General features: G+C 45.6%; 2 protein-coding genes across 2 annotated transcripts in view; one reads left to right on the top strand and one right to left on the bottom strand.

The window, feature by feature from the left end:
- Positions 1 to 1,246: 1,246 nt before the first annotated feature.
- RDH8 (retinol dehydrogenase 8) lies at positions 1,247 to 22,394 on the bottom strand. Its single transcript, XM_063119282.1, has 6 exons — positions 22,215 to 22,394; positions 16,674 to 16,835; positions 12,804 to 12,983; positions 10,780 to 10,873; positions 5,790 to 5,973; positions 1,247 to 3,949 (listed from the first exon to the last, which is right to left on the bottom strand). Exons 1-6 carry the CDS (start codon positions 22,318 to 22,320, stop codon positions 3,725 to 3,727), a joined length of 951 nt encoding a protein of 316 aa, XP_062975352.1. The 5' UTR covers positions 22,321 to 22,394; the 3' UTR covers positions 1,247 to 3,724.
- COL5A3 (collagen type V alpha 3 chain) overlaps positions 20,172 to 23,483 on the top strand; it is a 162,955-nt gene continuing 159,643 nt past the window's right edge. Inside the window, exon 1 of the mRNA XM_063119273.1 lies at positions 20,172 to 20,343. Coding sequence (XP_062975343.1) covers positions 20,280 to 20,343 — 64 coding nt within the window. The 5' untranslated portion in view covers positions 20,172 to 20,279. The remainder of the gene's footprint in view (positions 20,344 to 23,483) is intronic.

Here is a 23,483-nt window from a genome sequence, read left to right on the forward strand (position 1 = left end):
GCCCTTCCAGGGGGAAAAAAAGTGGCAACAAGGGTTGCTGTCACCTGATGGAAGAAATCTTAAAATGGCAAATTTATGCACAGTGTAGAGTGCTCCAGTATTGGAGCATCTGATGAGCCTTTGCTAGCATTCTGTCAGCATAGCAGAAATGCCTTTTTTTCTCTCCCCCCCCTCTGCAGAATAATAATAATAATGATAGTAATAATAATTTAATAATAAATTCCCTCCCATGCAAGTTACATCAGTTCCAGGGCTGGTGTAGCTTTCATCTTTTGCCAGGGGTGGGGCAGGGAGGCCTGTGGATTCTACAGATCCACATCCACTCCCTCCCTGTCCACTGGCACAACCCCGATCTGCTTCTTCCCCAGTCCCATCTCAGGAAAGAAATTACCACAGAGGTTTCTTTCCATGGTGGCTGGGAGCAGGGGAATCACTTTCTGCTTTTGGAGGGAGGAAGCTGCTATATCCTTTCCTTCCAGGGACTATAAGATTGCTCTCTTAGGTTTTTAATTGGCGTGATTTTACTCAATGGGTTGTGTAATCCTATGCATTTTTAGACAGAAATAAGTCCTACCACTCCTGCTAGGATTGCGCCCTAAATTTCTGTAAATATGCATATATGAATAAAAATGATGCTGAAGTAAGAAAGTAAAAAAAAAGAAGCATACTTTTTTGTGATAATGTTGGCATGGTCAGGCACTGACAAGGGCCCACTGCGAACTGGATCACCTAGAGTTGTGGTTTGGTGCTGCCATCTTGTTTAGCTCTGAGCACATGCTCCAACTTGTGCAGAAGGGCCTCCTGACTTCCACAGTTGGGGGGGGGGGGAGGAGGAGGAGGAGGGGTAATCCAAACCTTCTTCCTCTGGGCATTCTGAGTGGTGGTGGCAAGAAGGAGGAGCAAGACAATTGGCCATTGAACACTGGTCTCAGAGAAAGAGAGAGAGAGAGAGAGACGTAGAGGCAGCAGGGCCTCTGGTAGTTGCAGCGTCTCACCACTGCTCTCCCTGGGCCCAGAAGAGCACCTCCTTCCATTGATGACACCGAAGAGAGCAGTGGATTCCCCCACCCCACCCCGGTGATGACGGTGAAGGAACAGCAACACTGGCTGCCACAGCCCTCTTCCTCTGGGCTCGCTCTGTTGCAGTAGCAGTGGTGACGAGGGTAAAGACTGAGCACGGTTTTCTGTGAGCCATTAACACCGGATTTAGCACGGACCCAAGCCAGGACAAACAGGACGCCCAAACTGTAAAGCAGAAGGCTTTATTAAGATTAAGGGTAGGGTAAATACATGGGGGAAATAATGAAGAATAACTTGAAACATGCATAGCATAAAAAACCCAGTAACGTAAAAATAATAAAACCTTAACTGTTGCTACCTACTCGCTGGTAGGGCCTTGCCTCTCTCATCATGGTTCTCTCCGCATCCTTTGGCGAGGTAAGATCAGCACAGGAGTTCTAGGATGGGCTCTCAGTTAAATAACCTTTTCCCCTTGTTTGCTTTCACCCTCCCCCCTCCTTCTTGGCGCCAAGGCTTGCCGCCTTTTTAAAAACCGCTGTCTGCCCTTCTCCCCACGCCCCAGGCGGCTCAGCCAGGGCCTTTGTGATGCAGACTTGGTGCATATCAGTGCTAAACAGGATTACCCTTCTGACCTGCGTTTCACCCCTCCCTTGGCCTCCAGGTGGCCTGCTAAGGTTCGTTGACATTCAGAATTTGTATTCACTGATATCAGGCTAACTACATAACCCATTGGTCTTCTGCCCAGCACAGTCTATCTGTTCACCTTTACAATGAGTACAACCCATTGGCTCCAGCAGGAGAGGTATTCAGCAGTGACAGTTGCTCTCTCTTGCTTGCCACGGGAGGAGTGTGTAAACATTTACATATGAGCGCACACAACGAATGGTGGGGGGCATGCAGGGGACTGACTTCAACTTCCTTGCCCAAGCATACTGAGAAACTGGAGCTAACCTAGTTCTGAGATAATGACCACATCTGATGCAGAAAGTGAAATAGCAGAGGAGACATCCCTATCTCTGAGAGGGAGTGGGAGGGTGCCTCTTCCTGAGTACTGATATTTTCCACCTGCAATTCCTGAAAGTACTTACATTTAAAGAAGAAGGAAATTCTCCAGATGTGTTGGAAAACAACTCTCAGCATCCCCTAGCCAGCATGGATAGCTGGGGGATGATGGGGGTTGTACACAACTGGAGGACCCCAGATTTGGGAAGTCTGCTCTAAAGAAAATCTACCTGGTGGCACCTTTTTAATCAACTGAGAGGTTTTTAATCTATTCATCAAGCAAGTGACTAAGACGTGCAACTGCCTCCCCTTCTGGCAAATAAGCCGGCATAAGCATTCCCAGTGCTCAGACCTCTGTCTTGCATTCTCTGCACAAAAGCTCCAAATGACAAGCTGGCCGTTTGACCTGAATGGAGAACATTTTGGAATGGCACCAGCAGCGCTGCTCATTACAAACCTGAACAAGAAAACAGCACCAGTCATGGGCTAACTCTCCCAGGCCCATGTCAAGAGCATCATTCATGATTTTCCTTATATATGTATAAAGGTCACAAGATGGACCTCTTCACTGCTTGCTGAGATTGAAGTGTGGCAACCTGAAGTACCTGCGGTGTGTGGCAGCTACCCTTGTAGAGGCTGACAGTGGCTGCATTCAGAAGACACCTTAAACCATGGCTTTAACCACAGTGGTTAAGCCGAAAGCCAGACTGTTCAGAAGACACCTTAACCCATGGCGTTAACCATGGTGAATAAAGCAAAAAGCCACATTCACCATGGTGGAGTCCAGTGGAGTTCACATGATAGATATTGCAATCACCAATTAATACACCAATTCATATATACAGAGAAGTAACGAAAAACTTCATAGTGTGCAAAGCAGGACTCATGTTTCTCATCTGCAGTGAGAGCCGCAAGCTCTCGGGCCACTTGGTGTATATGGATCTCCTGTTACAATTTCCACAGAGTAGCTTTGTTAGTCTATTGCAGCAATAAGAACAGTTTTGTGGCACCCATGAAAACTTACGCTGGTATAAATTTGTTAGCCTTTAAGGTGCCATTAGACTCTCCTTTGTTTCTGGATCTCCTGTGACTGAGATGCATGAGTACCTGCTTCACATTAGCCCAAGACATTTGCTCTCTGCCATGTAGGATGGAGCTTTTACAGTCCATAAAATATCAATCTCACTTACTACCATTCTATTTATAGAGCCTGAAAACAGGAAGGATACCAGAATGTGAGGGTTCATTTCCTTCCCTCTAATTTTATATTATGACCGTCTCTACACATTTTATTATTTATTTATTTATTTATTTATTTATGCATTTATATACCACTCCCATAGCCAGGGCTCTCTGGGCGGTTTACAGAAATTACATTCTAGATTGCTGTTACCATGAAGTGTAAGGCCATGATGCTGCACAGGGTTAGCATTTTCCCACATTGCCTAGGATTCATGCCTGCCAGTCTAGCTGCCTGCATCCCAAACAACTCATCACCTTCACCTCCTGGCACCTCCTTCCCCACTGTCGCTCCTCATCTGCAAAGTCACCGGAACCCAGGGACTTTAAAAGAAGGGCAGATGGGTTTGCAGCAAAGAATCTCACGTACGTCTAGGTGAACCCGGCTGTCTCAAAGCAGCACAGCAGGGAAAGGCAGAGAGGCATGGCCACACTACCATCAAGCCCCCCCCCCCCAATCTTCTCAGGCTGGGGTGACCCGGCGCCGAAAACAGCTGCAGGTGATGCATCTGAGGAAACTCATGCTGAGGTGGAAAAGGCCAGTGAAGCGGAAGAGCAGGTTGTAATAGGTGCTGACGGACAATTCCCCTGAGGTGTCTGCATACTTCAGGGCCACCAGCGGGGTGTACAGAGTGTTTGTCTGTGTCCGGAACGGTGGGCGCTCCTTAGCGATTACATTCACCACAGCCTGGGGAAAGGCAAGATCAACAAAGATCAGTATTCTAAGATGACTACCTTTCACCCCTACCCTTCTTCTCTGGTGGATGTTCAGTCATCCTTGCGTTTAGGGTCTCAATTCTTAAAAACGCAAAAAAGGAAAAAAAAAGTATGCTAGAGCAGATGGCTAATTCTTGTATGTTTTCTCCCTATAGGTTTTCTGGTTAGTGTCTTTCCTTTGAACATCCTAAAGCCATACCTCGTGCAAGATTTGGGGTGGCCACCAACTTTGATGGCTTTGGACAAACTCACGGAGGACAAGGCTAAGAGTGATCACTAATGATGATGGTTATATATTACCACTGGTATCGTAAGAAGTATGCTGGTAAACACGAGATGAGGGTGCTATTTAGCCTCACGTCCTGATTGTGGATTTCCCATTTGGGCATCCAGTTGGCCGCTGTGTGAACAGAATGCTGAACTAGATTGACCTTTGGTCTGATCCACCAGGACTCTTATTTTCTTGTGACAGAGCTCACACTTTGGATGGAGAGGATCCCAGGTCCACTCCCTAGCATCTACAATTAAAAGGATTTCAGGGAGGAGGATTGGCAGCTTTTCTAGCTATGAATAAAGAAAGCCTCTCCACTCTCTGAAACTGCAAATTACTAGAAGAGCAGCTCGGATGAAACAATTAAAACGCCAGCTCCATGAAATAATATAAATATGTTAATAAAAAGTATTTAAAAGAGGCTGCAGAGCACACAAAAACACAACCAACCTCACAACTGCCATCTTGGATCCCAGTGGGTGGTACTGCAGATGGGGGGAGGATTGGGAAAGCTTTTCTTTGCCTGAGAGGCTTTCTATATGAGGCTTTTATTGTGTGTTCGTGATTGCTCATTCACAGTAGTTTGTGGGTCCTTTGTACAATGTTGTCATTCTCTAGGGCCTCTCCCATGCTTCACAACCATTATCACAGGTTTTTCCTCCAAATGAGGAAAGTGGTATTATTTAGAAATGGCAGAATGAGAGACTGATGTAATTGCACGGTTCTGCTATACAACACCACCATCTAGTGGTCATATAATGACATGTATCAAAAGGCAGAGAAAGATAACTGTTGGAAAAAAGCATGTGTAATGCAGCCAATCTTAAGCCCACAAAGGATCTGGAAGACTCTAGCTATACTAAAGTGACCAGATACAAAAGAGGGCAGGGCTCCTGCAGCTTTAATTGTTGGGATGAGGGAATTTCACCAAGTGCTGCATGCATACAAATGACACTTACTGAAATTCTATTTTCTATGCAACTGTTAAAGATACAGGAGCCCTGTCCTCCTTTTCATATGGTCACCCTAGACAGGAGCACTCTACACTGCAACATTTTGTATTTTACTTAATTTGTATTCCTTTTAGCACAGAATTCTAGAACTCCAGTCAAGCATCTGGGAGTTATGGTGGCAGTGGCAGGGTGGTGGTGGTATATAAAATTATCTAGATTTGGTTTCCCTGCCTCTTGGGCTGAGAGGAATCCTACACCCTGCTTGGATGAAAAGGCAAGGTCAAAACTGTCCACTTAATGCTGCTAATGGGCCAGATGGAGGGGGACCATCAAATCAAGGGCTTGATTCAGGATGAGGCCACTTACTTGCCTGAATGTAGCCACCCATGGACTTCAAGAGTGACCTGTGCCTATATTACAGGGCAGGCAGGCTAAAGAATGAGGGAGCCATTGCTGCCAATATAGAATACTGGTAAAAGGTCAGCTTTTGCTTTGCACATTGTCGACGCATCAGTCCAGAGATTTGTCAGGGTAGAAGAACTTTCCCTCCAAAGGCCCACTCACATTGCATGTGTGACTGCCCCTACCTTAGCCACAGACTCAGGGGTCTGACCCATGGTAGTGAATATCTCGTGCGAGGCTGGTAGATAGATCTCCTTGAAGTAACGCACAGTGGCAGCGTCAGCTCCCGGGAACTCGGAGCGTGCCACTTCCTCCATCAGCTTCATTTCAAACTCAGTGTTCACTGGACCAGGCTCCACCAGAGAGATGCTGCACAGCAGAGTGGAGACAGAGAAGGAGTCAACATTTAGGCCTGCGATCATCACATCAGATCGCTAAGGTCTAAAAGAATTGGCTATGGCCATGTTTTCTCAAATAGTTCAGGCAATTCCCTCTCCCCACCAAGTTAAATTTAGAAGCATACTTTCCTTACACACCCCAAAGGGGTTTTACTTTTAAAATGTGTAAAGGTAAGAGCTACCTGCCCTCAGAGAAGCCTATTTTTGGTGTTTCTGCTTGAATGACTGTTCAAGGTAACCTTCTGAATGCAGGGAATTCTATCGCATCTTTGTGCATAGAGTGATTAGATAATTCAGTTGCACCTCTGCGGAGAGGAGAATTATCTGTGTCCTCCCTGCAGAAGCTGATTGGAGGGAAGCAAGGCCAGTGATATGACTCATGCAGAGAAGCAGTGAGTAACCTCTTCCATTTGAACAAGCTGGAGCGTGTTCAGAAGAGGGCAACGAGGATGATCAGAGGTCTAGAAACAAAGCCCTATGAAGAGAGACTGAAAGAACTGGGCATGTTTAGCCTGGAGAAGAGAAGATTGAGGGGAGACATGATAGCACTCTTCAAATACTTAAAAGGTTGTCACGCAGAGGAGGGCCAGGATCTCTTCTCGATCCTCCCAGAGTGCAGGACACGGAATAACGGGCTCAAGTTAAAGGAAGCCAGATTCCGGCTGGACATCAGGAAAAACTTCCTGACTGTTAGAGCAGTGCGACGGTGGAATCAGCTACCTAGGGAGGTTGTGGGCTCTCCCACACTAGAGGCCTTCAAGAGGCAGCTGGACAACCATCTGTCAGGGATGCTTTAGGGTGGATTCCTGCATTGAGCTTGGGGTTGGACTCGATGGCCTTGTATGCCCCTTCCAACTCTGCTATTCTATGATTCTATGATTCTATGATTCATTTGGGGTACTTGTGGGCTCAAAGGAACCTTTGACTTAAGAACAAAGGAAGAGCTCTGCTGGATCAGACCAAGGGTCCATCTAGTCCAGCACTCTGTTCACACAGTGGCCAACCAGCTGTCTGTGGAAACCCACAAGCAGGACATGAGCATAACAGCACCCTCCCACCCATGTTCCCCAGCAACTGGTGTACATAGGCATATTGCCTCTGATACTGGAGGTGCAGCTCGGGGGTTTATGGCATTCGTGACAAACATGGCTCTATCCCAACTGGTCTCCGGACCCACACATTCAGCAGGTCACACCCTTGATGCCGTTTTCAGCTCTAAACAGATGGATCTGTGGGGGGAGGTGAGAAATACTTCTGTGTTGTCATGGTCAGATCATTTTCTGGTCAGGGTAAGTATCACAACGTTGTTATATTGTGCTTCCCCACCTCAGAGCTTATTACACTTACACTTACATACATTTGCATTATATAAGATTAAGAGCTCAGCTAATGAGACTTAACTCTCCTGTTGAGGACTGTTGTGTCTGTTCCATGTCAAGCCTCTCTTGGGCATCTGCCGTCTCCGCGAATATCAGTGCAGAAAAAAAGCAAGCAGGCAAGTCAGCAACATGCCTGCCTAATAATAACGAGGTTCCTCCAATGCTGTGTCCGGAAGTTATTGATGGGACACACCGACGGAGGATGGGATGGCAGAATGCTTTATCCAAACCATGAAAGATGCATTGAGAGCTGCAGCAAAGCTGCTACTCTGTGAAATTTGTGGACTTTCTGCCGTATGTAGGAGAGCAGTACGTGTATCGAGCAACCAGACGCCTTCTCAAATTCGTATTGGATCTGTTGAAAATGAAAAGAGACGTGGCCTCCATAGTGGCGTTTTCAAGCAGTGGACCTGTGGCTGGCTTGCCTGCCTGCTTTGTTCTGCAGTGATATACACAGAGCTAGTAGAAGCCCCATAGAACCGTGACATGGCTCAGAGGAGGCTGGTGGCTCTCATGAGAGTGGGACAGTGAATCTGCTCTGGATTTCAGCCAGAACCAGTCAGTGCTCTAAAGGAGTGACCCAAGGGCCTACATCCAACCCCCAAGGCAGGTTCAGCACATTGCATAGCTCTTTTAGAGTTCTGACTGGTTCTGACTGAAACCCAAAGCGGAATCGCAGCCCCACTGTGACATCGGAGCCACCAGCTTCCATTCGAACAATTCCCAACAAAGCCAATGTGTAACCTAAAAGTGCTTAACGTGAACTGGATTGTGCCATAACTGGAAATACACATTTCTGTGAGGTGTCGTTTCCCCCTTCCCACCCAGCCAATAAAGATGTATTATTTTTATTCAGGTTCAAATGAATTTAGAACATGAAATCATAATAATATAATTGATTTACTATTTATGAAAAGTAGTAATTAAGGTCGAGATCGTTCCGTCAGCTTCTTAACCCACAGCCAGTGGCCTGATAAACCCAGAATAACTCCCTGTGGCTCATTACAATGATCACACCAAGCTCTTGTAATCTAATTGCGTCTCTTTCCAGGCCTTGGGTTTGGAAGAGGAGAAGGAACATGGCAATCCTAACTCTAATGAAAAACACAGGTCTTTTCTTTTATCTATTAATGAATTTTGGCTTGTACCACTAGCATAAAAGTTTATGTTTTATATTTGGAACCTCCAGCTGCATCCTGTTTAAAACAAAACAAAACAAAAACATGCCACATAAATATTACCGCCAATATTGTGAACAATTCATAAATGTGTGTTTGTCAAATCTGGCAGATGGCTTTATGTTGTTTGGTTTTGTAATTATTATTTTTATTATTTAAATAGTTTGTTATGGGCTTTTTTTAATGTTTAGAAAGGGCAGGGTAGAAAACTTTTAAGGTCGCAACTCTATCCCAATGTCCAGAAGCCTCTGAACTCAGAGGTTTATAGGTATCCAATACAGAGTGGGACGAGTGGCGGAGGTGATCTGCTCTGCCTTTTTGCTAGATGGGCTTTTTTTTGCCCCTGTAGCTGGAGTACTGGGGGAGGGGGGAGGGAAGGAGACTGGAGAGACCTGGGGATGATTCGTAAGTCAGCCACTCCAGTCCCCGCCCGTCCTCGCCCACAGAAATGTTCCTTTACCTCCTTCTCTGTGGTCAATTTTGCGACCTTGAAGAGGCTACCAGTGCAGTTCTCTCCGCGCCAGCTGTGAGGAGGAGGGGGTGGGGAGCACGGATTCCTGGATCCGAAATATCCTATGGCCCCCGAGATACTGTCTAGGGGCCATCAGATTCCTCCCTAAGTCAGTAAGGGTGCAATCCTGTGCAAGTTTAGACAGAAAAAAGCCCTACAGTTCCCAGCTTGCTGGGTGTAGTAGGTCATTTTTCAAATTAAACATGCATAGGATTGCACCCTAAATCAGCCTTTCCCAACTAGGTGCCCTTCAGATCAGCAGGGAGGAGCCATAGCTCAATGTGAAAGAGCACATGGTTTGCATGCAGAACGTCCCAGGTTCAATCCCCGGCTTCTCCAGGTAAGGTGAGGAAAGAATCTTGCCTGAAACAAGTCAGTGTCGACAATACTGGGCTAGATGGACCCATGGTCTGACTCAGTATAAGGCTTCCTATGTTCCTAGATGTGTTGGACTGCAATACTCATCATTCTGGCCAGCATGCTCATCAAGGATTATGGGCACTGTAGTCCAATGCATCTGAAGTTTGCTAGATTAGGTAGGGTGACCATATTTTGGAAACCAAAAAGGAGGACAACATGGTCGGCCTCCAAGGGGGCGTGTCTAGCACCAAGGGGGTGTGCCCACTTGAACATAGCCTTGGTCACATGTCTGATTTTTCAGCACACATTTAAGACAAATCTGTTCTACAAAATAATTTTAAAACCTCAATTTTTAAAAAAATCCTTTAAAAATCAATGGATGAATGGATCTGTTTCAAATTTGGTATGGCTAAAGCTCTACCTAAAACTTATCATGGTGCAAAGTTTCATCTCTTTATCTTTAAAAATGATGATTATAAAAATAATCATTTTAAAACCTCAATTATTAAAAAATTCCTACAAAACCAATGGATGAACGGATCTGTTTAAAATTTGGTATGCCTAAAGCCCTTCCTATGAGCTACCATCGTGCCAAGTTTCATGTCCTTATCTTTAAAAATGATGGCGTTATAAACATTTTTGTTAATTCCCATTAGAGCTGCTCTTTGGCTGGGGAAGATTGGAAAAAAATCTGGATTTCCCCTCCCCCTCCCGGATTTGTCACCAAAATCCCGGACAAATCCGGGCAAATCCGGTCATATGGTCACCCTAGATTAGGGAGGGCACCTAAGACAGCAAGCTAGTTGAGGAGCTGTAGGGCAAACTGCATGACACACACAGCTCAAACGCTTCCATGCCACTCCCTGCCCCATAGCATCTGCTACCTGAGGCAGCCACTACACCCTGTCTAGTGATAGGGTTGACCCAGTCAGATCTACGCCTTGGCCATTTCTACACCTGCCTTTTCCCCCAGGATTGTCCCGGGATCATCTCTGTGCATGTAAATGACACACAGGGGATCTTTGGAGCAGGCAGGGATGATCCCTCTATTTGCCTGGGATAATCCTTAGGTGTAGAAAGGGCCATTGTGTCAAATCAATATGTTCTCATCAGGGAGATGCTATATCCCGCATTTATACCTTATAGGACACACAATGCATTATTTTGGACAATGAGGAATAAAAAGCAAGAACTACCACTATGAAAGCGATACATATCATTGGAATGTGTAATGTGCCCCAACAGTTATCAGTGCACTTCAACACCGCTGTAAATCACTGGCGTAGGTCTAGCCCTTGTCTTTCAGGTCTGGGCCCACGTTACTCATTCACTCACTCTCTTTTACTCACAAGATATTGAATTTGAGGAGCTGTACAGCTAGACTTTCACAGAAACCTTCCATGGCAAATTTGGAGGCAGCATAGACATCGTTGAAGGGGACACCTTTTTGAAAAGCAGAAGGGAACTGAGGTGAGCAATGAGCGTGGAGTTAACTGCAATCCATTCCACAGGCTGTGACGTTCTTGACCAGGTCTACACAAAGCAGGATATAGCACTTTGGAAGTGGTATGATATGAAAGTAGTATATAGAATGGGTCACGGGCCCCAACAGTTGTCAATACCATTATAAAGCAGTAGTGTAGATTCTGTTAGCAGAACTAGGGCTACAGGTCACTGAACCTGGAGCTAAAGAATTAATGTGTACCTGAATAAGGTGAGAGGGGATTGCTGGGATGCTGGTTTTTCCCTTTCCTGTCTCCTGCCTCCACTTCCTCCTTCTTCTTGTTCCCTGCCTCATGGTTTGCTGACCACATGGCTGAACTGAGCCATCCTATCCTACGATTGGCTGACAGGGAGCTGATTTGGACAACAAGAGATCCTGCCTAAGCAGAATCAGTGAGGCAGAAGAACAACGCTGGCTTCAGGTTTTGGAGGCCTTTGGTCAAGGTGCCATCAGTAGGCCCTCATCTTCCTCACTGTTTTTGCCCTTTCCCATTTGCTTGCCCTCTCCTTTGGGCTCCAATCTAGGGTGACCAGATGGAAAGGAGGACAGGGCTCCTGTGTCTTTTAACAGTTGTAAAGCAAAAGGAATTTCAGCAGGTGTCATTTTGTATGCATGCAGCACCTGGTGAAATTCCCTCTTCAGCACAACAGTTAAAGCTGCAGGAGCCCTGCCCTCTTTTGTATCTGGTCACGAGAGAACAACGGTTAAAGATACAACTGTTAAAGGTACAGGAGTCCTATCCTCCTTTTCATATGGTGACCTTATGGCCCAATCTCCACAGCTACCCAGTTAGAGGTGGTAAAACAAGTCGGAGCTGCTTCTTCATCAATTTGTTGCTGTCCTTGCTCACTCAGGGGAAGGAGAGATTTGGGGCGCGAACCCTGCCTGGCAGATACGCAACAATGCTGACTCCTGATAAAGTTAACATGCATTTGGGTGCTGAGATAGAAATCTGAAAAATAAGGGGATGATTTGGTGCTTGAGGATTTGAAGTAAAGGTCACACAGAGAATGGGCTGTGGAACTCAGACGTTTTGCAATGAGAAACAAATACACAAGTCAAATAAAGGCAGGACTACGTGTTATCTTGGCAGGATAAGGTGAATTACAAAACTGGAGGTTAGAGGTTTGCGCAACATACTTTAAAAGCAAAACCAAACATTTCGGCCAGCTCTTGGATGTTGCAAGCCTAAATTACAAATGGGAATTTGATGCTCCAAAGTCATTTCAACCTTACCTCAAATGGGACAGCCCGTATGCACCCCATCATTCTGGGAGCTTCAAACCTGCTGGCTGAGAGAGACATGAATGCCTGCTGATGTGGGGTTCTCAGCCAGGACTAGGGTAGCCATGTGTCCTCTTTTACGGAGGACAATCCTCTATTTGAAGGGCTGTCAGATGACTGTGTAATATCTTCAAAGAACCACAGAGATTGAATAATAAGGAACAAACTGTTCTTAGCACTGGGCTGCTACTCTACCAATCTTCTGTTTGAAGGTGTCCTCTATTTGAAGACAATTCTGTCTAATTCTGGTTTTATTGATAAAGAACTGTTGCCCTCAACAGCTAGGACCTGGACAGAAGACTGTATAGGTAGGCACCTACAGTGAGATATACTATATTCCTATTTACATTATTATAATAATAAAGTCTACATTTGTATTAAAACAGGCATTTTAATGCAAATCAGTGTCCTCTTTTGTCTTTATTTTGGTTAATCATTTTCTCCGTTTTAGCACTTCATAAATGGCTGCCAGGGCCATGTGGTCTCTACATGAGCTACAGAGTTTAGGTCAAGGGTTTTGCAGATACATCCCTGTGGCTGCAGGAATCTTTGCTTCCTCCTCAAGCCCATGAATGGCATTCATACCTTGCAATCCCATGACACTGCTGATGACCACAATGTGCCCTTTCTGACACCGTTTCATCTCGGGGAGAACTGCTTTGATCATGCGGATGGCCCCAAAGAAGTTGGTCTCAAAGACACGCTTCATGTCGTCAATAGATATGGACTCCACAGGGCCAACGAGCCCCACGCCAGCATTGTTCACTGGGAAATGTGCATTCCAGAGTTAAAAACCTCCTCATCCTCCATTAACCCCCACCGCACAGCTTCCAACACAACCAGAGTATGCTCTGGGCTGGAGTGGAGAAACCCACATTTTATTTCTCCCCCATCCTTGTTGCAGGACTGCCACAAGACATTTTACTGAATGAAGCAGAGCAGCAAATGGTGCCCCCTCCCTCACCCAATTCAAGATGCATAGAACTCAAGTTATTTTGGCACCTGGGGCAACCCCCCTCCCCCCAAAAGCACCTCTTCCCCTCCCTGGCAATAAAATAAAATAAAAATCAATAAAATAATAAACGATTCCCTGTCTTTTTATGACACCCTGAATCTGCTGCCTGGGACAGCTGTTTCCCTCTGCCCAACAGTAGAGCTGGCCCTGACTGACACACACTCATTTCCTACTGACTGCTGCCATTTTCTGCTTCTTCTCTTAGGATAGGTGTGTGCCCATTCTGCCCCTAAAGTGGCCATTTAGTTAGGTCCAGGGAAAGGGGATTGTTTGAACCTGGGCCATTTTTGAACACACTCTGCCACTGAGCAATGGCCTCTCTCCCAAAGAGAAGCACCGTGGTTGCTAGGCGACCACAATCACCTCAGCACTCTTGTGCATAGCAACTGAAAATCCAGTGCTCTCTTCTCTTCCCAGATGTGACAAAAGGACCAGGCTGTGGATTGAAATACATGCCAAGAAAGGTGGCAGCTGGCAGCAACCTCTTTTTAGACAGAGGGTGAATTAGTCCTTGTTGCCTCCTTGCCAGGTAGGGATCCTCTCTCAACGGAGACCTTTACAGCTTACCTACCCATTGTTTTACTTCACCTGAAAGTAGTTCCTGTGCATTTAAAATTAAGTTTGTCTTAAAGAACTGAGAAAGTGAGGATACTCAACTAAAACCAAACTGAAAATGTATATATGGCCAAAGTCAAATTAATTAAAATAAATTAGTACGGCAATTATTTTGAGCACCCTGATCGACAAATGGGATCAGCTGCAGTTCTGAGGGTATAATGTTTTGGCTAGTTCCTGAAGATCTCAGCCCCAATGCTAGCGGTTCAAAACCAGTGGTGACTACTACTACTTTTTGGGGAAAGGCTGTTTGCAAGGAATCTGGTGTCTTAAATCTAGAACTTTCCTTGGCTGATATTAGTTGGTTCACTCCTGCTCTTTTCTTATGATGAACAGTGGTCTCTGCATTATGTAGAGTAATCTGGGTGGTGGAACCTTGTTTTGGGTGCTGGCATGTGTGGGTGAGCAGGGGTATAAAATCATGGCTTTGTTTTTGATTTAATTTTGAGAAAAATGCTTTTAATGTGCACATACTTAATTTGAATACTTGACTCTCCAATATAGAATTTAGTTGGTATTGGGCAGTGTGTGTGTGTCTGTGTCTGTGTGTGAATTTTAACGTCTCGGCCACAGCCTATCACAATATTTAAGTGTAGGTGAAGAGAAAATCAAAGTTCATTTATAATAGACCTCTTCTTTTGAAGTTACTGTGGGATTCTGGGCCCACTTGCTTGTGAGAATAATATATGTGAAATGTTTTGGATAGTCTAATTATGAATGTGAAATATATCTATATAAAGTTAGGCTCTCTGACAAACCAAGACAGGCAGTCTGGGATGAGGCTCTGCAGAAAGGAGAAGGCCGAATTCTCAGTGGTTGTCAGGTGGAGGGTGACCATATGGAAAAGAGGACAGGGCTCCTGTATCTTTAACAGTTGTATAGCAAAAGGAATTATAGCAGGTGCCATTTATATGCATGCAGCACCTGGTGAAATTCCCTTTTCAGCACAACAGTTAAAGCTGCAGGAGCCCTGCCCTCTTTTGTATCTGCACAGGGGGCAGGGCTCCTGCAGCTTTAACTGTTGTGAGGAAGAGGGAATTCTCCAGATGTTGCATGCTTACAAATGACACCTGCTGAAATGATACAGGAGCCCTGACCTCCTTTTCATATGGTTACCCTACCTATACCCCAACTGTGTCTGCAATTATGTCTCATTGTTTTCTTATTTGTTCATTATTTGCATTTCTAATACTGCCCAATAGCCAAAGCTCCCTGGGAAGTTCATATAAGTGTATGGATGACATCCACTCATAGGAAGAGTGGTAAAGTGCTGCTATCCATCTTTCATCCCCCACCCCCAGGTCAATGTTGTGATGGTGGGGGGAGAACCTCTCTGCCCCATTTAATAGTGAGTGGTTACCTGTTTCCCACTGAGCTTCCCTACATGAGGCTATTCATCCGCTGTATCTACTTTTAGTTTCGTCAAAGAACTGAGATTCAAGCACTACACAAAGAACATTTCCTTTCCTGCTTTTCTGCTACTGAACCTTTAGGTGGCACTGTGGTATAGTGGAATAGTGCAAATGCACATGTGGAAGAAGCATATTCTTTCACTTTTAGAAATAAATACTGCATTTCCCCTGATCTAAAAAATCTCACTGAAATTGCTCTTTAGACACAGAAGTGAAACGAGTTACACATCATTGTGTAAACAGCCATGAGTAGGGAATGATGAGTGCACGTAAAATGGCTCATCAAGAAAATCTCCCATCTGGAGCAAGGCCCCAATGCTCTCTGGAGGCAGCTCCAGGTTTGTGGGAATGGGGCAATCAATACATTTCCAATCCAGTGCTCCTCCTCACACATGCTCCATTTAAGAAAAACCATAGGGACTGGATGTGGGCAGTGGAAGGAGAGAAAACAGCCCCTGCATTGAGAAGGTGAAAATGTTTTGAGTGCCCGGGGGCAGAGACATCATTTGAAAAGGAGCTCTGTTTTTATGCTTTTTATGGTTTTAAATTTTGTATATTTGTTTTTAATGTTCTGTGTTTTAATTTTTGTAAACTGCCCAGAGAGCTTCAGCTATGGGGTGGAATATAAATGTAATAATAATAATAATAATAATAATAATAAATTTCCCTGCCTGTGGCTGTTATTTGGCTATCCATATATTCATTCCCCTCTGGTCAAACATGCCAGGATTCTAGTTATTATTGAATTGCTGAGAGCAGGTGTGGCGTAGTGGTTAGAGTGTCTGATTAGGATTGGGAAGACCCAAGTTCATATCCCCATTCAGCTATGAAACTCCCTGGGTCAACCTTGGGCCAGTCACTGTCTCTCTCTCAGCCTAACCCACATCATAAGGTTGTTGTTAGGATAAAATGTGTGTGTATGGGAGTGGGAGTGCAGGAGGACCATGTATTCTGCCTGGCACTCCTTGGTGAAAAGGTAGGATATAAATGTAACAAAAATGGTTATGTTGTGTTCAGGCACAGTGATTCAGCTGTACACTGTTTCTTTACATACAGACCAGGCTCCAAGCTTCCTCCTCCCTCTTCCCTTGGATAAGGAGAGAGAGAGAGAGAGGAGCCTGCTGCAGGCCTGTATTAAAAGCCCTGCCTGGCAGCTGTATAGAACCCTGTTTATTAAACCTATTGGATTATACCCAAACCTGTGCACAGCCTGAATGAGTAATTAAGGTTCAACACCGAGTACAATTGGACGCTGCAATAGGCTAAAGGCCAAGTACTTAATAAAGTAGAGAGCACCCTCTGTTTAATTCTTTTTAGCATTTCTCTCCCCCCCACACATATAGCATACTGTAATAGGTGCGAACAACCTGCCCTCTGGCCATGTCCACCCCCACCCCACCCATGAATGCCTACCCAGCACATCCAGCCGTTTCTCAGGAAGGCTGTTCATGCACTCGGTCACAGACTCCTCACTGCAGACATCAAGGCGTTGGATGCTGAGTGTCCTGTTGAGTGTGTCCCCTGCAGCTGCTTCCAGCTTGTCCTTCTTGCGCAGGTCGCGCATGGTGGCGATGACTGGAAAGGAGAAAAGAGCACATGCCCATAGCCACACATTCTGTAGTAGTGAGAGGCATATGGGTAGACTGTGGGTGGGGCATAATAAAAAAAGCAATGAAAGTCAATGAAAAAAATAGAAGCTTACATACAACTTACCCAATAAATTAATTTCAGATTTATTTTAAAAATGCATTAAACATATGAATGTGCCATGTACTTCTCAGTCATCCTAGGACCCTTGTACTCGCTGACCAGAGTGCTGGAACCCTAGAGCAGGTTTGGATAGAATACAGTGTGTGTGATTTTCATTCGGACTCCATAAGGGCCAGAGTCTTCATGGTTTTTAATGAAAGCCAAATGTTTAGGGAAGGCGATATATTTATTTATATTTATATGATGATTTTGCTCATACCCTTGTACACCACCCTGTACACCAACCTTTCACCCAGGATGAAAGTTGATTTAAAAATACTTTTAGCAATAATAGCAAACAACAAATTATTATTAATAATATTAATATCATCTGAGTGACTCAGAACCCTCTATGTTTCTCCAGGGCTGGGAAGAGGAAGGGATTAAGAACTGAAAGAGTGGGGTGCTCGCTCTGCCTGGTTGATCTGCTCTGTTGCATTACTGGTGGGCATCTCACTGGTGAAGGGCCCAGATTGACTGGTTCAGAGGCACAGAATACTGGCTTTTTGCCAGGGGTCAGGATTGCCTCAGGGCAATTGAGGATTCACACATTGTAAGCTGCTTTGGGGTCAAGGTGCTAAATCCCTCTGGAGCTAATCCCCTTGGTGAGGCTGTGTGTGTGTGTGTTTGTGTGTGAAATGCCTGTGGGAGGAACGGTATGTTGTTAAGAATAATGAGTGTGTATTTGTGTGTGTGTGTATTTGTGTGTGTGTATTTGTGCCCTATGCACAGATTTTGCATATATTGTTTCATGTCTGCTCTCTCTCTTTGGACAACATCAATCAATCAGTCACAGACATACAAATTTTGATCATATACTTGAACACACACAATGAATGGAAAGTTATAATAATACTGAATGTATGTGATGTCCTATGAAAATATGCTATGGTGTACTATACTGTAATACTTCTTTGAACTTAGGTAGTACTGTCAGGGTGTTCAGAACACTTGCATACATTAGCTCAGTAATCCTTACAACAACCTTGTAAGGCAGGTCAGATCAGTGTTATTACAATGTTGTTATAAAATGTTGGTGGTTCAAACCCACCCAGGGATGTGGTGTGTGTTGCTGCCTCTCCTAGCACTACTGTTCTTTAAGGAAGAAACAAAGGTCAGTGGTATAGCACATGGCTTGCATACCCAAAGTTCCAGGTTCAATACCTGACAACTCCATTAAAAAACAAACAAACAAAAAACAATGTGGGGGGGGCAGATCTGGTAGCAGGTGATGGCAAAGACTTCTCTCTTTCTGAGTCCCTGGACACCTGCTGCCAGTCAGAGTAGGGAATAGTGGGCTAGATGGACACATAGCCTGAACTCGTATAGGGAATTTTCCTTTCCTATAAGAGGGAAGGCGCACCGGAATAATGGTTTGCCTAAGGCCACCTAGTGGGTTCAACTGGAACTGAGATTTATTTTAAATTTCTCCATTCACAGTTCTCTAGCCAGGATTCTTTGTGCCCTCTTTGAATTCTGCCTCTAATGGCAGAATGTGACTTGAAGTCCTTAGCTAGACCTAAGGTTTATCTCGGGATCATCCCAGGGTCATCCTTGTTCATGTAAATGACACAGGGGATCCTGGGAGCAGGCAGGGACGACCCTGGGACGATGCCAGAATAAACCTTAGGTCTAGCTAAGGCCCTAGTTTAGTTTCAAGCCACACCCTTCAGAAGCATGTGGTTCTCAGATTCCGTTTTTGTAGGGGGGGGGGGAAATCAGATTTCTAGATCCCATGGTTATAGAGAAACATCCATATGAGTCTTCTTATTCTGCCTTTGCCCACCTTTCCATTCCTTATTCATGGACTCCAGTATCTTGCTCCAATGTTTCCGTCACCATCCATAAATCCTATCCTTCTTCCAACAGCTAAGAGGGGGGAAGTATCCTTCATTCACGAAATTTAATACATCAGATTGGATTAACTTGTAGTGCAATGTAAAGCAAGAAGGGGATTAACACAGAATCCTAAATTCCTTTGGTAACAGTATTTGTGGCTGTCCGCATTTGCAATCTGCAAGCATAAGTCTTTAATAAGTCTTTTCAGCTTTATATGTAACAGCAATATATAACAGCACCTATGTAACAGCAGGGTGTTGTATATTAGGGATGTGCTCCGCTTCTAATCGGACTGGCAAATTAGAAGCGGAGCGGGGTGCTTTGCCTCCCCTTAAGGTCTAGAGGCAAAGAGGATTGGGGGGCCGGCGGAGAGTGGCGAAGAGGATCAAGGTGAAGGCGGATCCTTCGCCTCGATCCGAAGCTCCGCCGGAAAGGTAAGTGGGGTTTACCGGGCCCTGCCGCTGTCGCTGTCGCCCATGCGGCGACAGCGGCAGGGCCCTGTAAACCCCCCCTCCTCTCCCTTACCTGCCTCTGTCCGCGGTCCCTCGGCTTCTTCAATTGAGCCCACGGTTCAACCAGGAAGTCTGGGCCGCAGTTGCGGCCCAGATTTCCTGGTGGAACCGCGGGCTCAATTGAAGAAGCCGACGGACCGCGGACGGAGGCAGGTAAGGCCCCCCTCCCCCTTGGTCCCTTACCGGGCTCTGCTGCCGTCGCCGCACGGGCGGCGACGGCGGCAGGGCCCGGTAACCCCCCCCCGCCCTCCTCTCCCGGCCTTACCTGGCACCACTCCCCTCCACTGCGGAGCTCCGATTCTGAGCCGGAGCTCCGCGGCAAAGAGGAGCAGAGTATGGGCAGAGCGGCGCGGAGCGGGCCGATCCGAAATTTTCAGATCGGCCCACGGGGTGGAGCGGGGGGTCCGTGCACACCCCTATTGTATATGTGTTGTGTGCATAGATGGCCTGTTCGCTTGCATGCGATACAAAATCCTGTGTGATGCCAAAATGACTTTATTAGGCCAACCCAAAGGTCACAAAATAGTGTGCAAACATTTGCGTTCTCCAGAACTCTTCATCAGGCTGGATGGTAAACAAAGCAAAAAGCAGGGCAGAGGACTGGCTGATGATGAAACAAGAGCTTCTGCATTTAATCACAGTCTTAGGGAGCTTCCAGGCAGAGGGCTCCGAGCACATTCAGTCAGAAGACCTTGTGCAGCAATTCCATCCTTACTCCTTAAGGCACAGTCCTATGCATGCTTAGATAGGGAAAAAGTCCTACAACTCCCAGCATTCCCCAGCCAGAATGCTGGGAATTGTAGGGCTTTCCTCCCCACCCATCTAAACAGGCATAGAATTGCACCCTTAACAGTTTTTCTGTGGTAAGGAACAAGATGGAAGAAGCAGTGGGGAAACATGAGAGGGTTACAAGTGGAAGATGCCATCATCTCTGGACCATCACACCACCCCAGTAAAAATAGTTGTCCCTTTTAAGATGGAAGGTGAGAGGATGTTGCATATAACCAAATTACCCTCTAATAGGTACTGTGATGGTTTCAGGTTGCGATTACAACTGTCCCTAGGGCTGTTGTTTTTATGTCTTTGATGGTTTTTAAATTTTGTATACTTTTTAATGTTTACCATTTTTAACTGTTGTAAACCGCCCAGAGAGCTTCGGCTGTGGGGCGGTATATAAATGTAATAAATAAGCAAACAAATAAGCAAACAAACAGTGGTTAGTTTTGAAATGATTTGTTAGTTTTGAAATGATACATTCCAGCTATTGGCCAGGTTGGTCTCCATCCTTCATAAATGGAAGTAGAGAGAAACAAGACAGTTTTTGCAATGACAAAGCTGGAGATAATTTCAGAAGATGTACATTAGCTAAAACAAATCAATAGAAGCCAAAATTGGTTAGTTTTACCTAGTAGTTGGAGGGGAGGTACCCTCAGAGAATAAAGTCTCTGTTTCAATGGTATAAAACCCTTTTTCTTTATTATAGGATCCCACAGAAGGAAGGCTATCTGGCTACCTTTGCTTTTTATGAGATTCATCTCCTGTTGTATGTATACTGTGGATGGCCTTAATAAAGGCAGCTTGCACAAACTCACAGAGGATAGATCAGTGGCTAAATGGATCCTCCATGTATTGAAGCAGTATACCTGTAACTGCTAATTGCTAGTGCTGGACAGCAAGGATGGGCCATCAGCATCTTCATGCTCAGCCCTTTTTGTGAGCTTCATTGAAGCACCTAACTAGCTGTGGCTATAAGTATGCCGAACTAGAAGAATCTTTGGTCTGATCAAGCAAGGCAGTTATGTTTTTGTGACATTACCACATGTGGTGCATATTGTACACATACACAAATATGGTACATATGGTGGTCAAGCTGTGCTGGGCAAACGTTGCTTGTCTCCATTGTTGCGCATGCAAGGTTTGCATCTCTGTGCATGTTTGGTCTATGCATGTGGGTGCTGTGCAGAGATCCCCCGCCCCTTCAAAGAGCTCTGGTCTATCAGCTAGTAAAGCATTATCTAACAGACTTGTGGTTCACTCTCTATCTCTGATGCCCTTTGGACTCAATGCCTCCCTGATCCAGTTACTTAAGCCCGGGCAGTGTGAGCAGCATAAGACTTCTTGTTTGGACTCCACCTCCCCCCAGCAGACACAGCAAAGTAGGTGGGACAGGAATGAAGATGGAGGCGGCAGGGGGAGGGAACATCTGGGCTTTAGTAACATGCTTATCATATTTGATAGCCACCCCACCCTACCCTAATCATCTGTAGTTTGTTACACAAGTGTCCTTTGTATGATGTCTGAATCCACACCCAGCAAGGGTGCAAGGGGGACTTGGCAAGAGCTGAGGCTGGGATTGGGGTGGTGGAAGCAGGCAGGGTAGTCAGGAGGGAGGAGGTGTGGCTGCTGGGTGGGGGTGGGGACACACTAGAAAGCAGGCAGAGAGTACATAGAGGGTGCAAAGTGTCAACAAGACTCTGGGCGGTCAATGAAAGCAGGATTGGTCGCTGGACACAAAGATGCAAGGGGGGGGACTGAGGGTGCCAGGATGAAGGGTGGCACCGAGTGTACTGCTGGACTAAAAGGAGCCTACTGGGTGCTTTTCGTTTTGTTTTAAATGTCCCAGCTGAAATTATTGCCTTGCTTTCCTGCAAATTCTGGGGCTGAGCATTAGGAGATGCCGCAGCAGAGCTTTTGGGCACCCCGGTTCTCTTTCCACCCCTTTTAGCCATGTGGGTTTGCTCCTCCATGAGGCACTGTCCCAGAGATGAGAAAAAAGAAACAGCAACTCAACGCTCCAGGGAACATGCCCTGTCCTGCCCAACACCCCGCCCCTCTTTAGATGCCCTGGTCTCACCATGAAATCGCTTGCTTGGATCCTGGGCCAGTTGCACAGCCATCCGCAGCCCGATGCCCGAGGAGCAGCCGGTGATCAGCACGGTGCGTGGAGCCGCCTTGGCCATGGCTGAGCTGCACTGACTGGTGCCTGAAGGGATCAGGGTTGAGAGAGTGACAAGAGCTCACCAGCATGTGACCCTGGGATCAGCCGGAGGCTTGAGCTGGTGACAGGGCTGGGCTGGGCGGGGGCAGCTCCTAGCAACTTCAGGGCAGATGGCCACCCCTCCGAACCTGTGATTGCACTCCCTGGAGTTCCAACACTGCTTCCCCTTCCCCAACACACACACACACCAGATGTGTCTGTAGACTCCATGTCCAGCATTCCTCCCTATTGTGTACACAGTCTGGTCTGATCAATTAATATCAGCCAAATCTTGAACACTTAAAAGAGAGCGAGAGCAAGTGACCTAGAAACCCTATAAATAAACCTGTCTGTGCGTGCACACATACTGTGCACAGGATAACTTAACATGAATTGTCTAATTTTTACCTTGTAGTACCCAACTGTAATCAGAAGTAAGATGGCTAAAGAGTGCTGTGGCTAAAAGGGTATTTGATGAATGAGGAAGCCCCTTCTTCAGATTTTGCTTCTGCCAAGAACATACAGTGGCTTTGTGCAAGTAATGCTTTCTCAGCCTCATCCCTCCATCTGTAATATGGGGATAATAATGCTGTCCTACCTTGCAGGGTTGTTGTAACGCCTGATGATACACTGTGTGTGAAACCTTTAGAACACACAGAAAACACTGTATGAATGGCCATCATAATTGTTCATTTTTTAAAAGCATGCTTTCTCAATTCATGCTTATGAATGACTTTATTTATTTATTTATTTATTTATTTTTATTTCATTTCTGCACCACCCAATACCCAAAGCTTTCTGGGCAGTTCACAAAAATTAAAACCACAAGTACAGCCTAAAATATAATATGTAAGCTTAAACCCACAATACAAAAGTACAACCAGAATAAAACCAAGCAGCATTGCAGAGATTTAAAAATGCAGATTTAAAACAGCAGAGTTAAAAGACTGGGCTAGTGAATTGCTAAAATATTGGGAAAATAAAAAAAAGTTCTTCACCTGGCACTGGAAAGAGTACAAATAGGTGCCAGGCGAACCTCTCTAGGAAGCTTGAGAGGTTCTCCTCGTAGCCACCTGCCTCACTTCCTTTGGCACGGGCTCACGGAGAAGGACCCCTGAGGATGATCTTAGGGTCCGGACAGATACA

The sequence above is a fragment of the Elgaria multicarinata genome, chromosome 3 (assembly GCF_023053635.1).
Source record: "Elgaria multicarinata webbii isolate HBS135686 ecotype San Diego chromosome 3, rElgMul1.1.pri, whole genome shotgun sequence".
Taxonomy (NCBI): domain Eukaryota; kingdom Metazoa; phylum Chordata; class Lepidosauria; order Squamata; family Anguidae; genus Elgaria; species Elgaria multicarinata.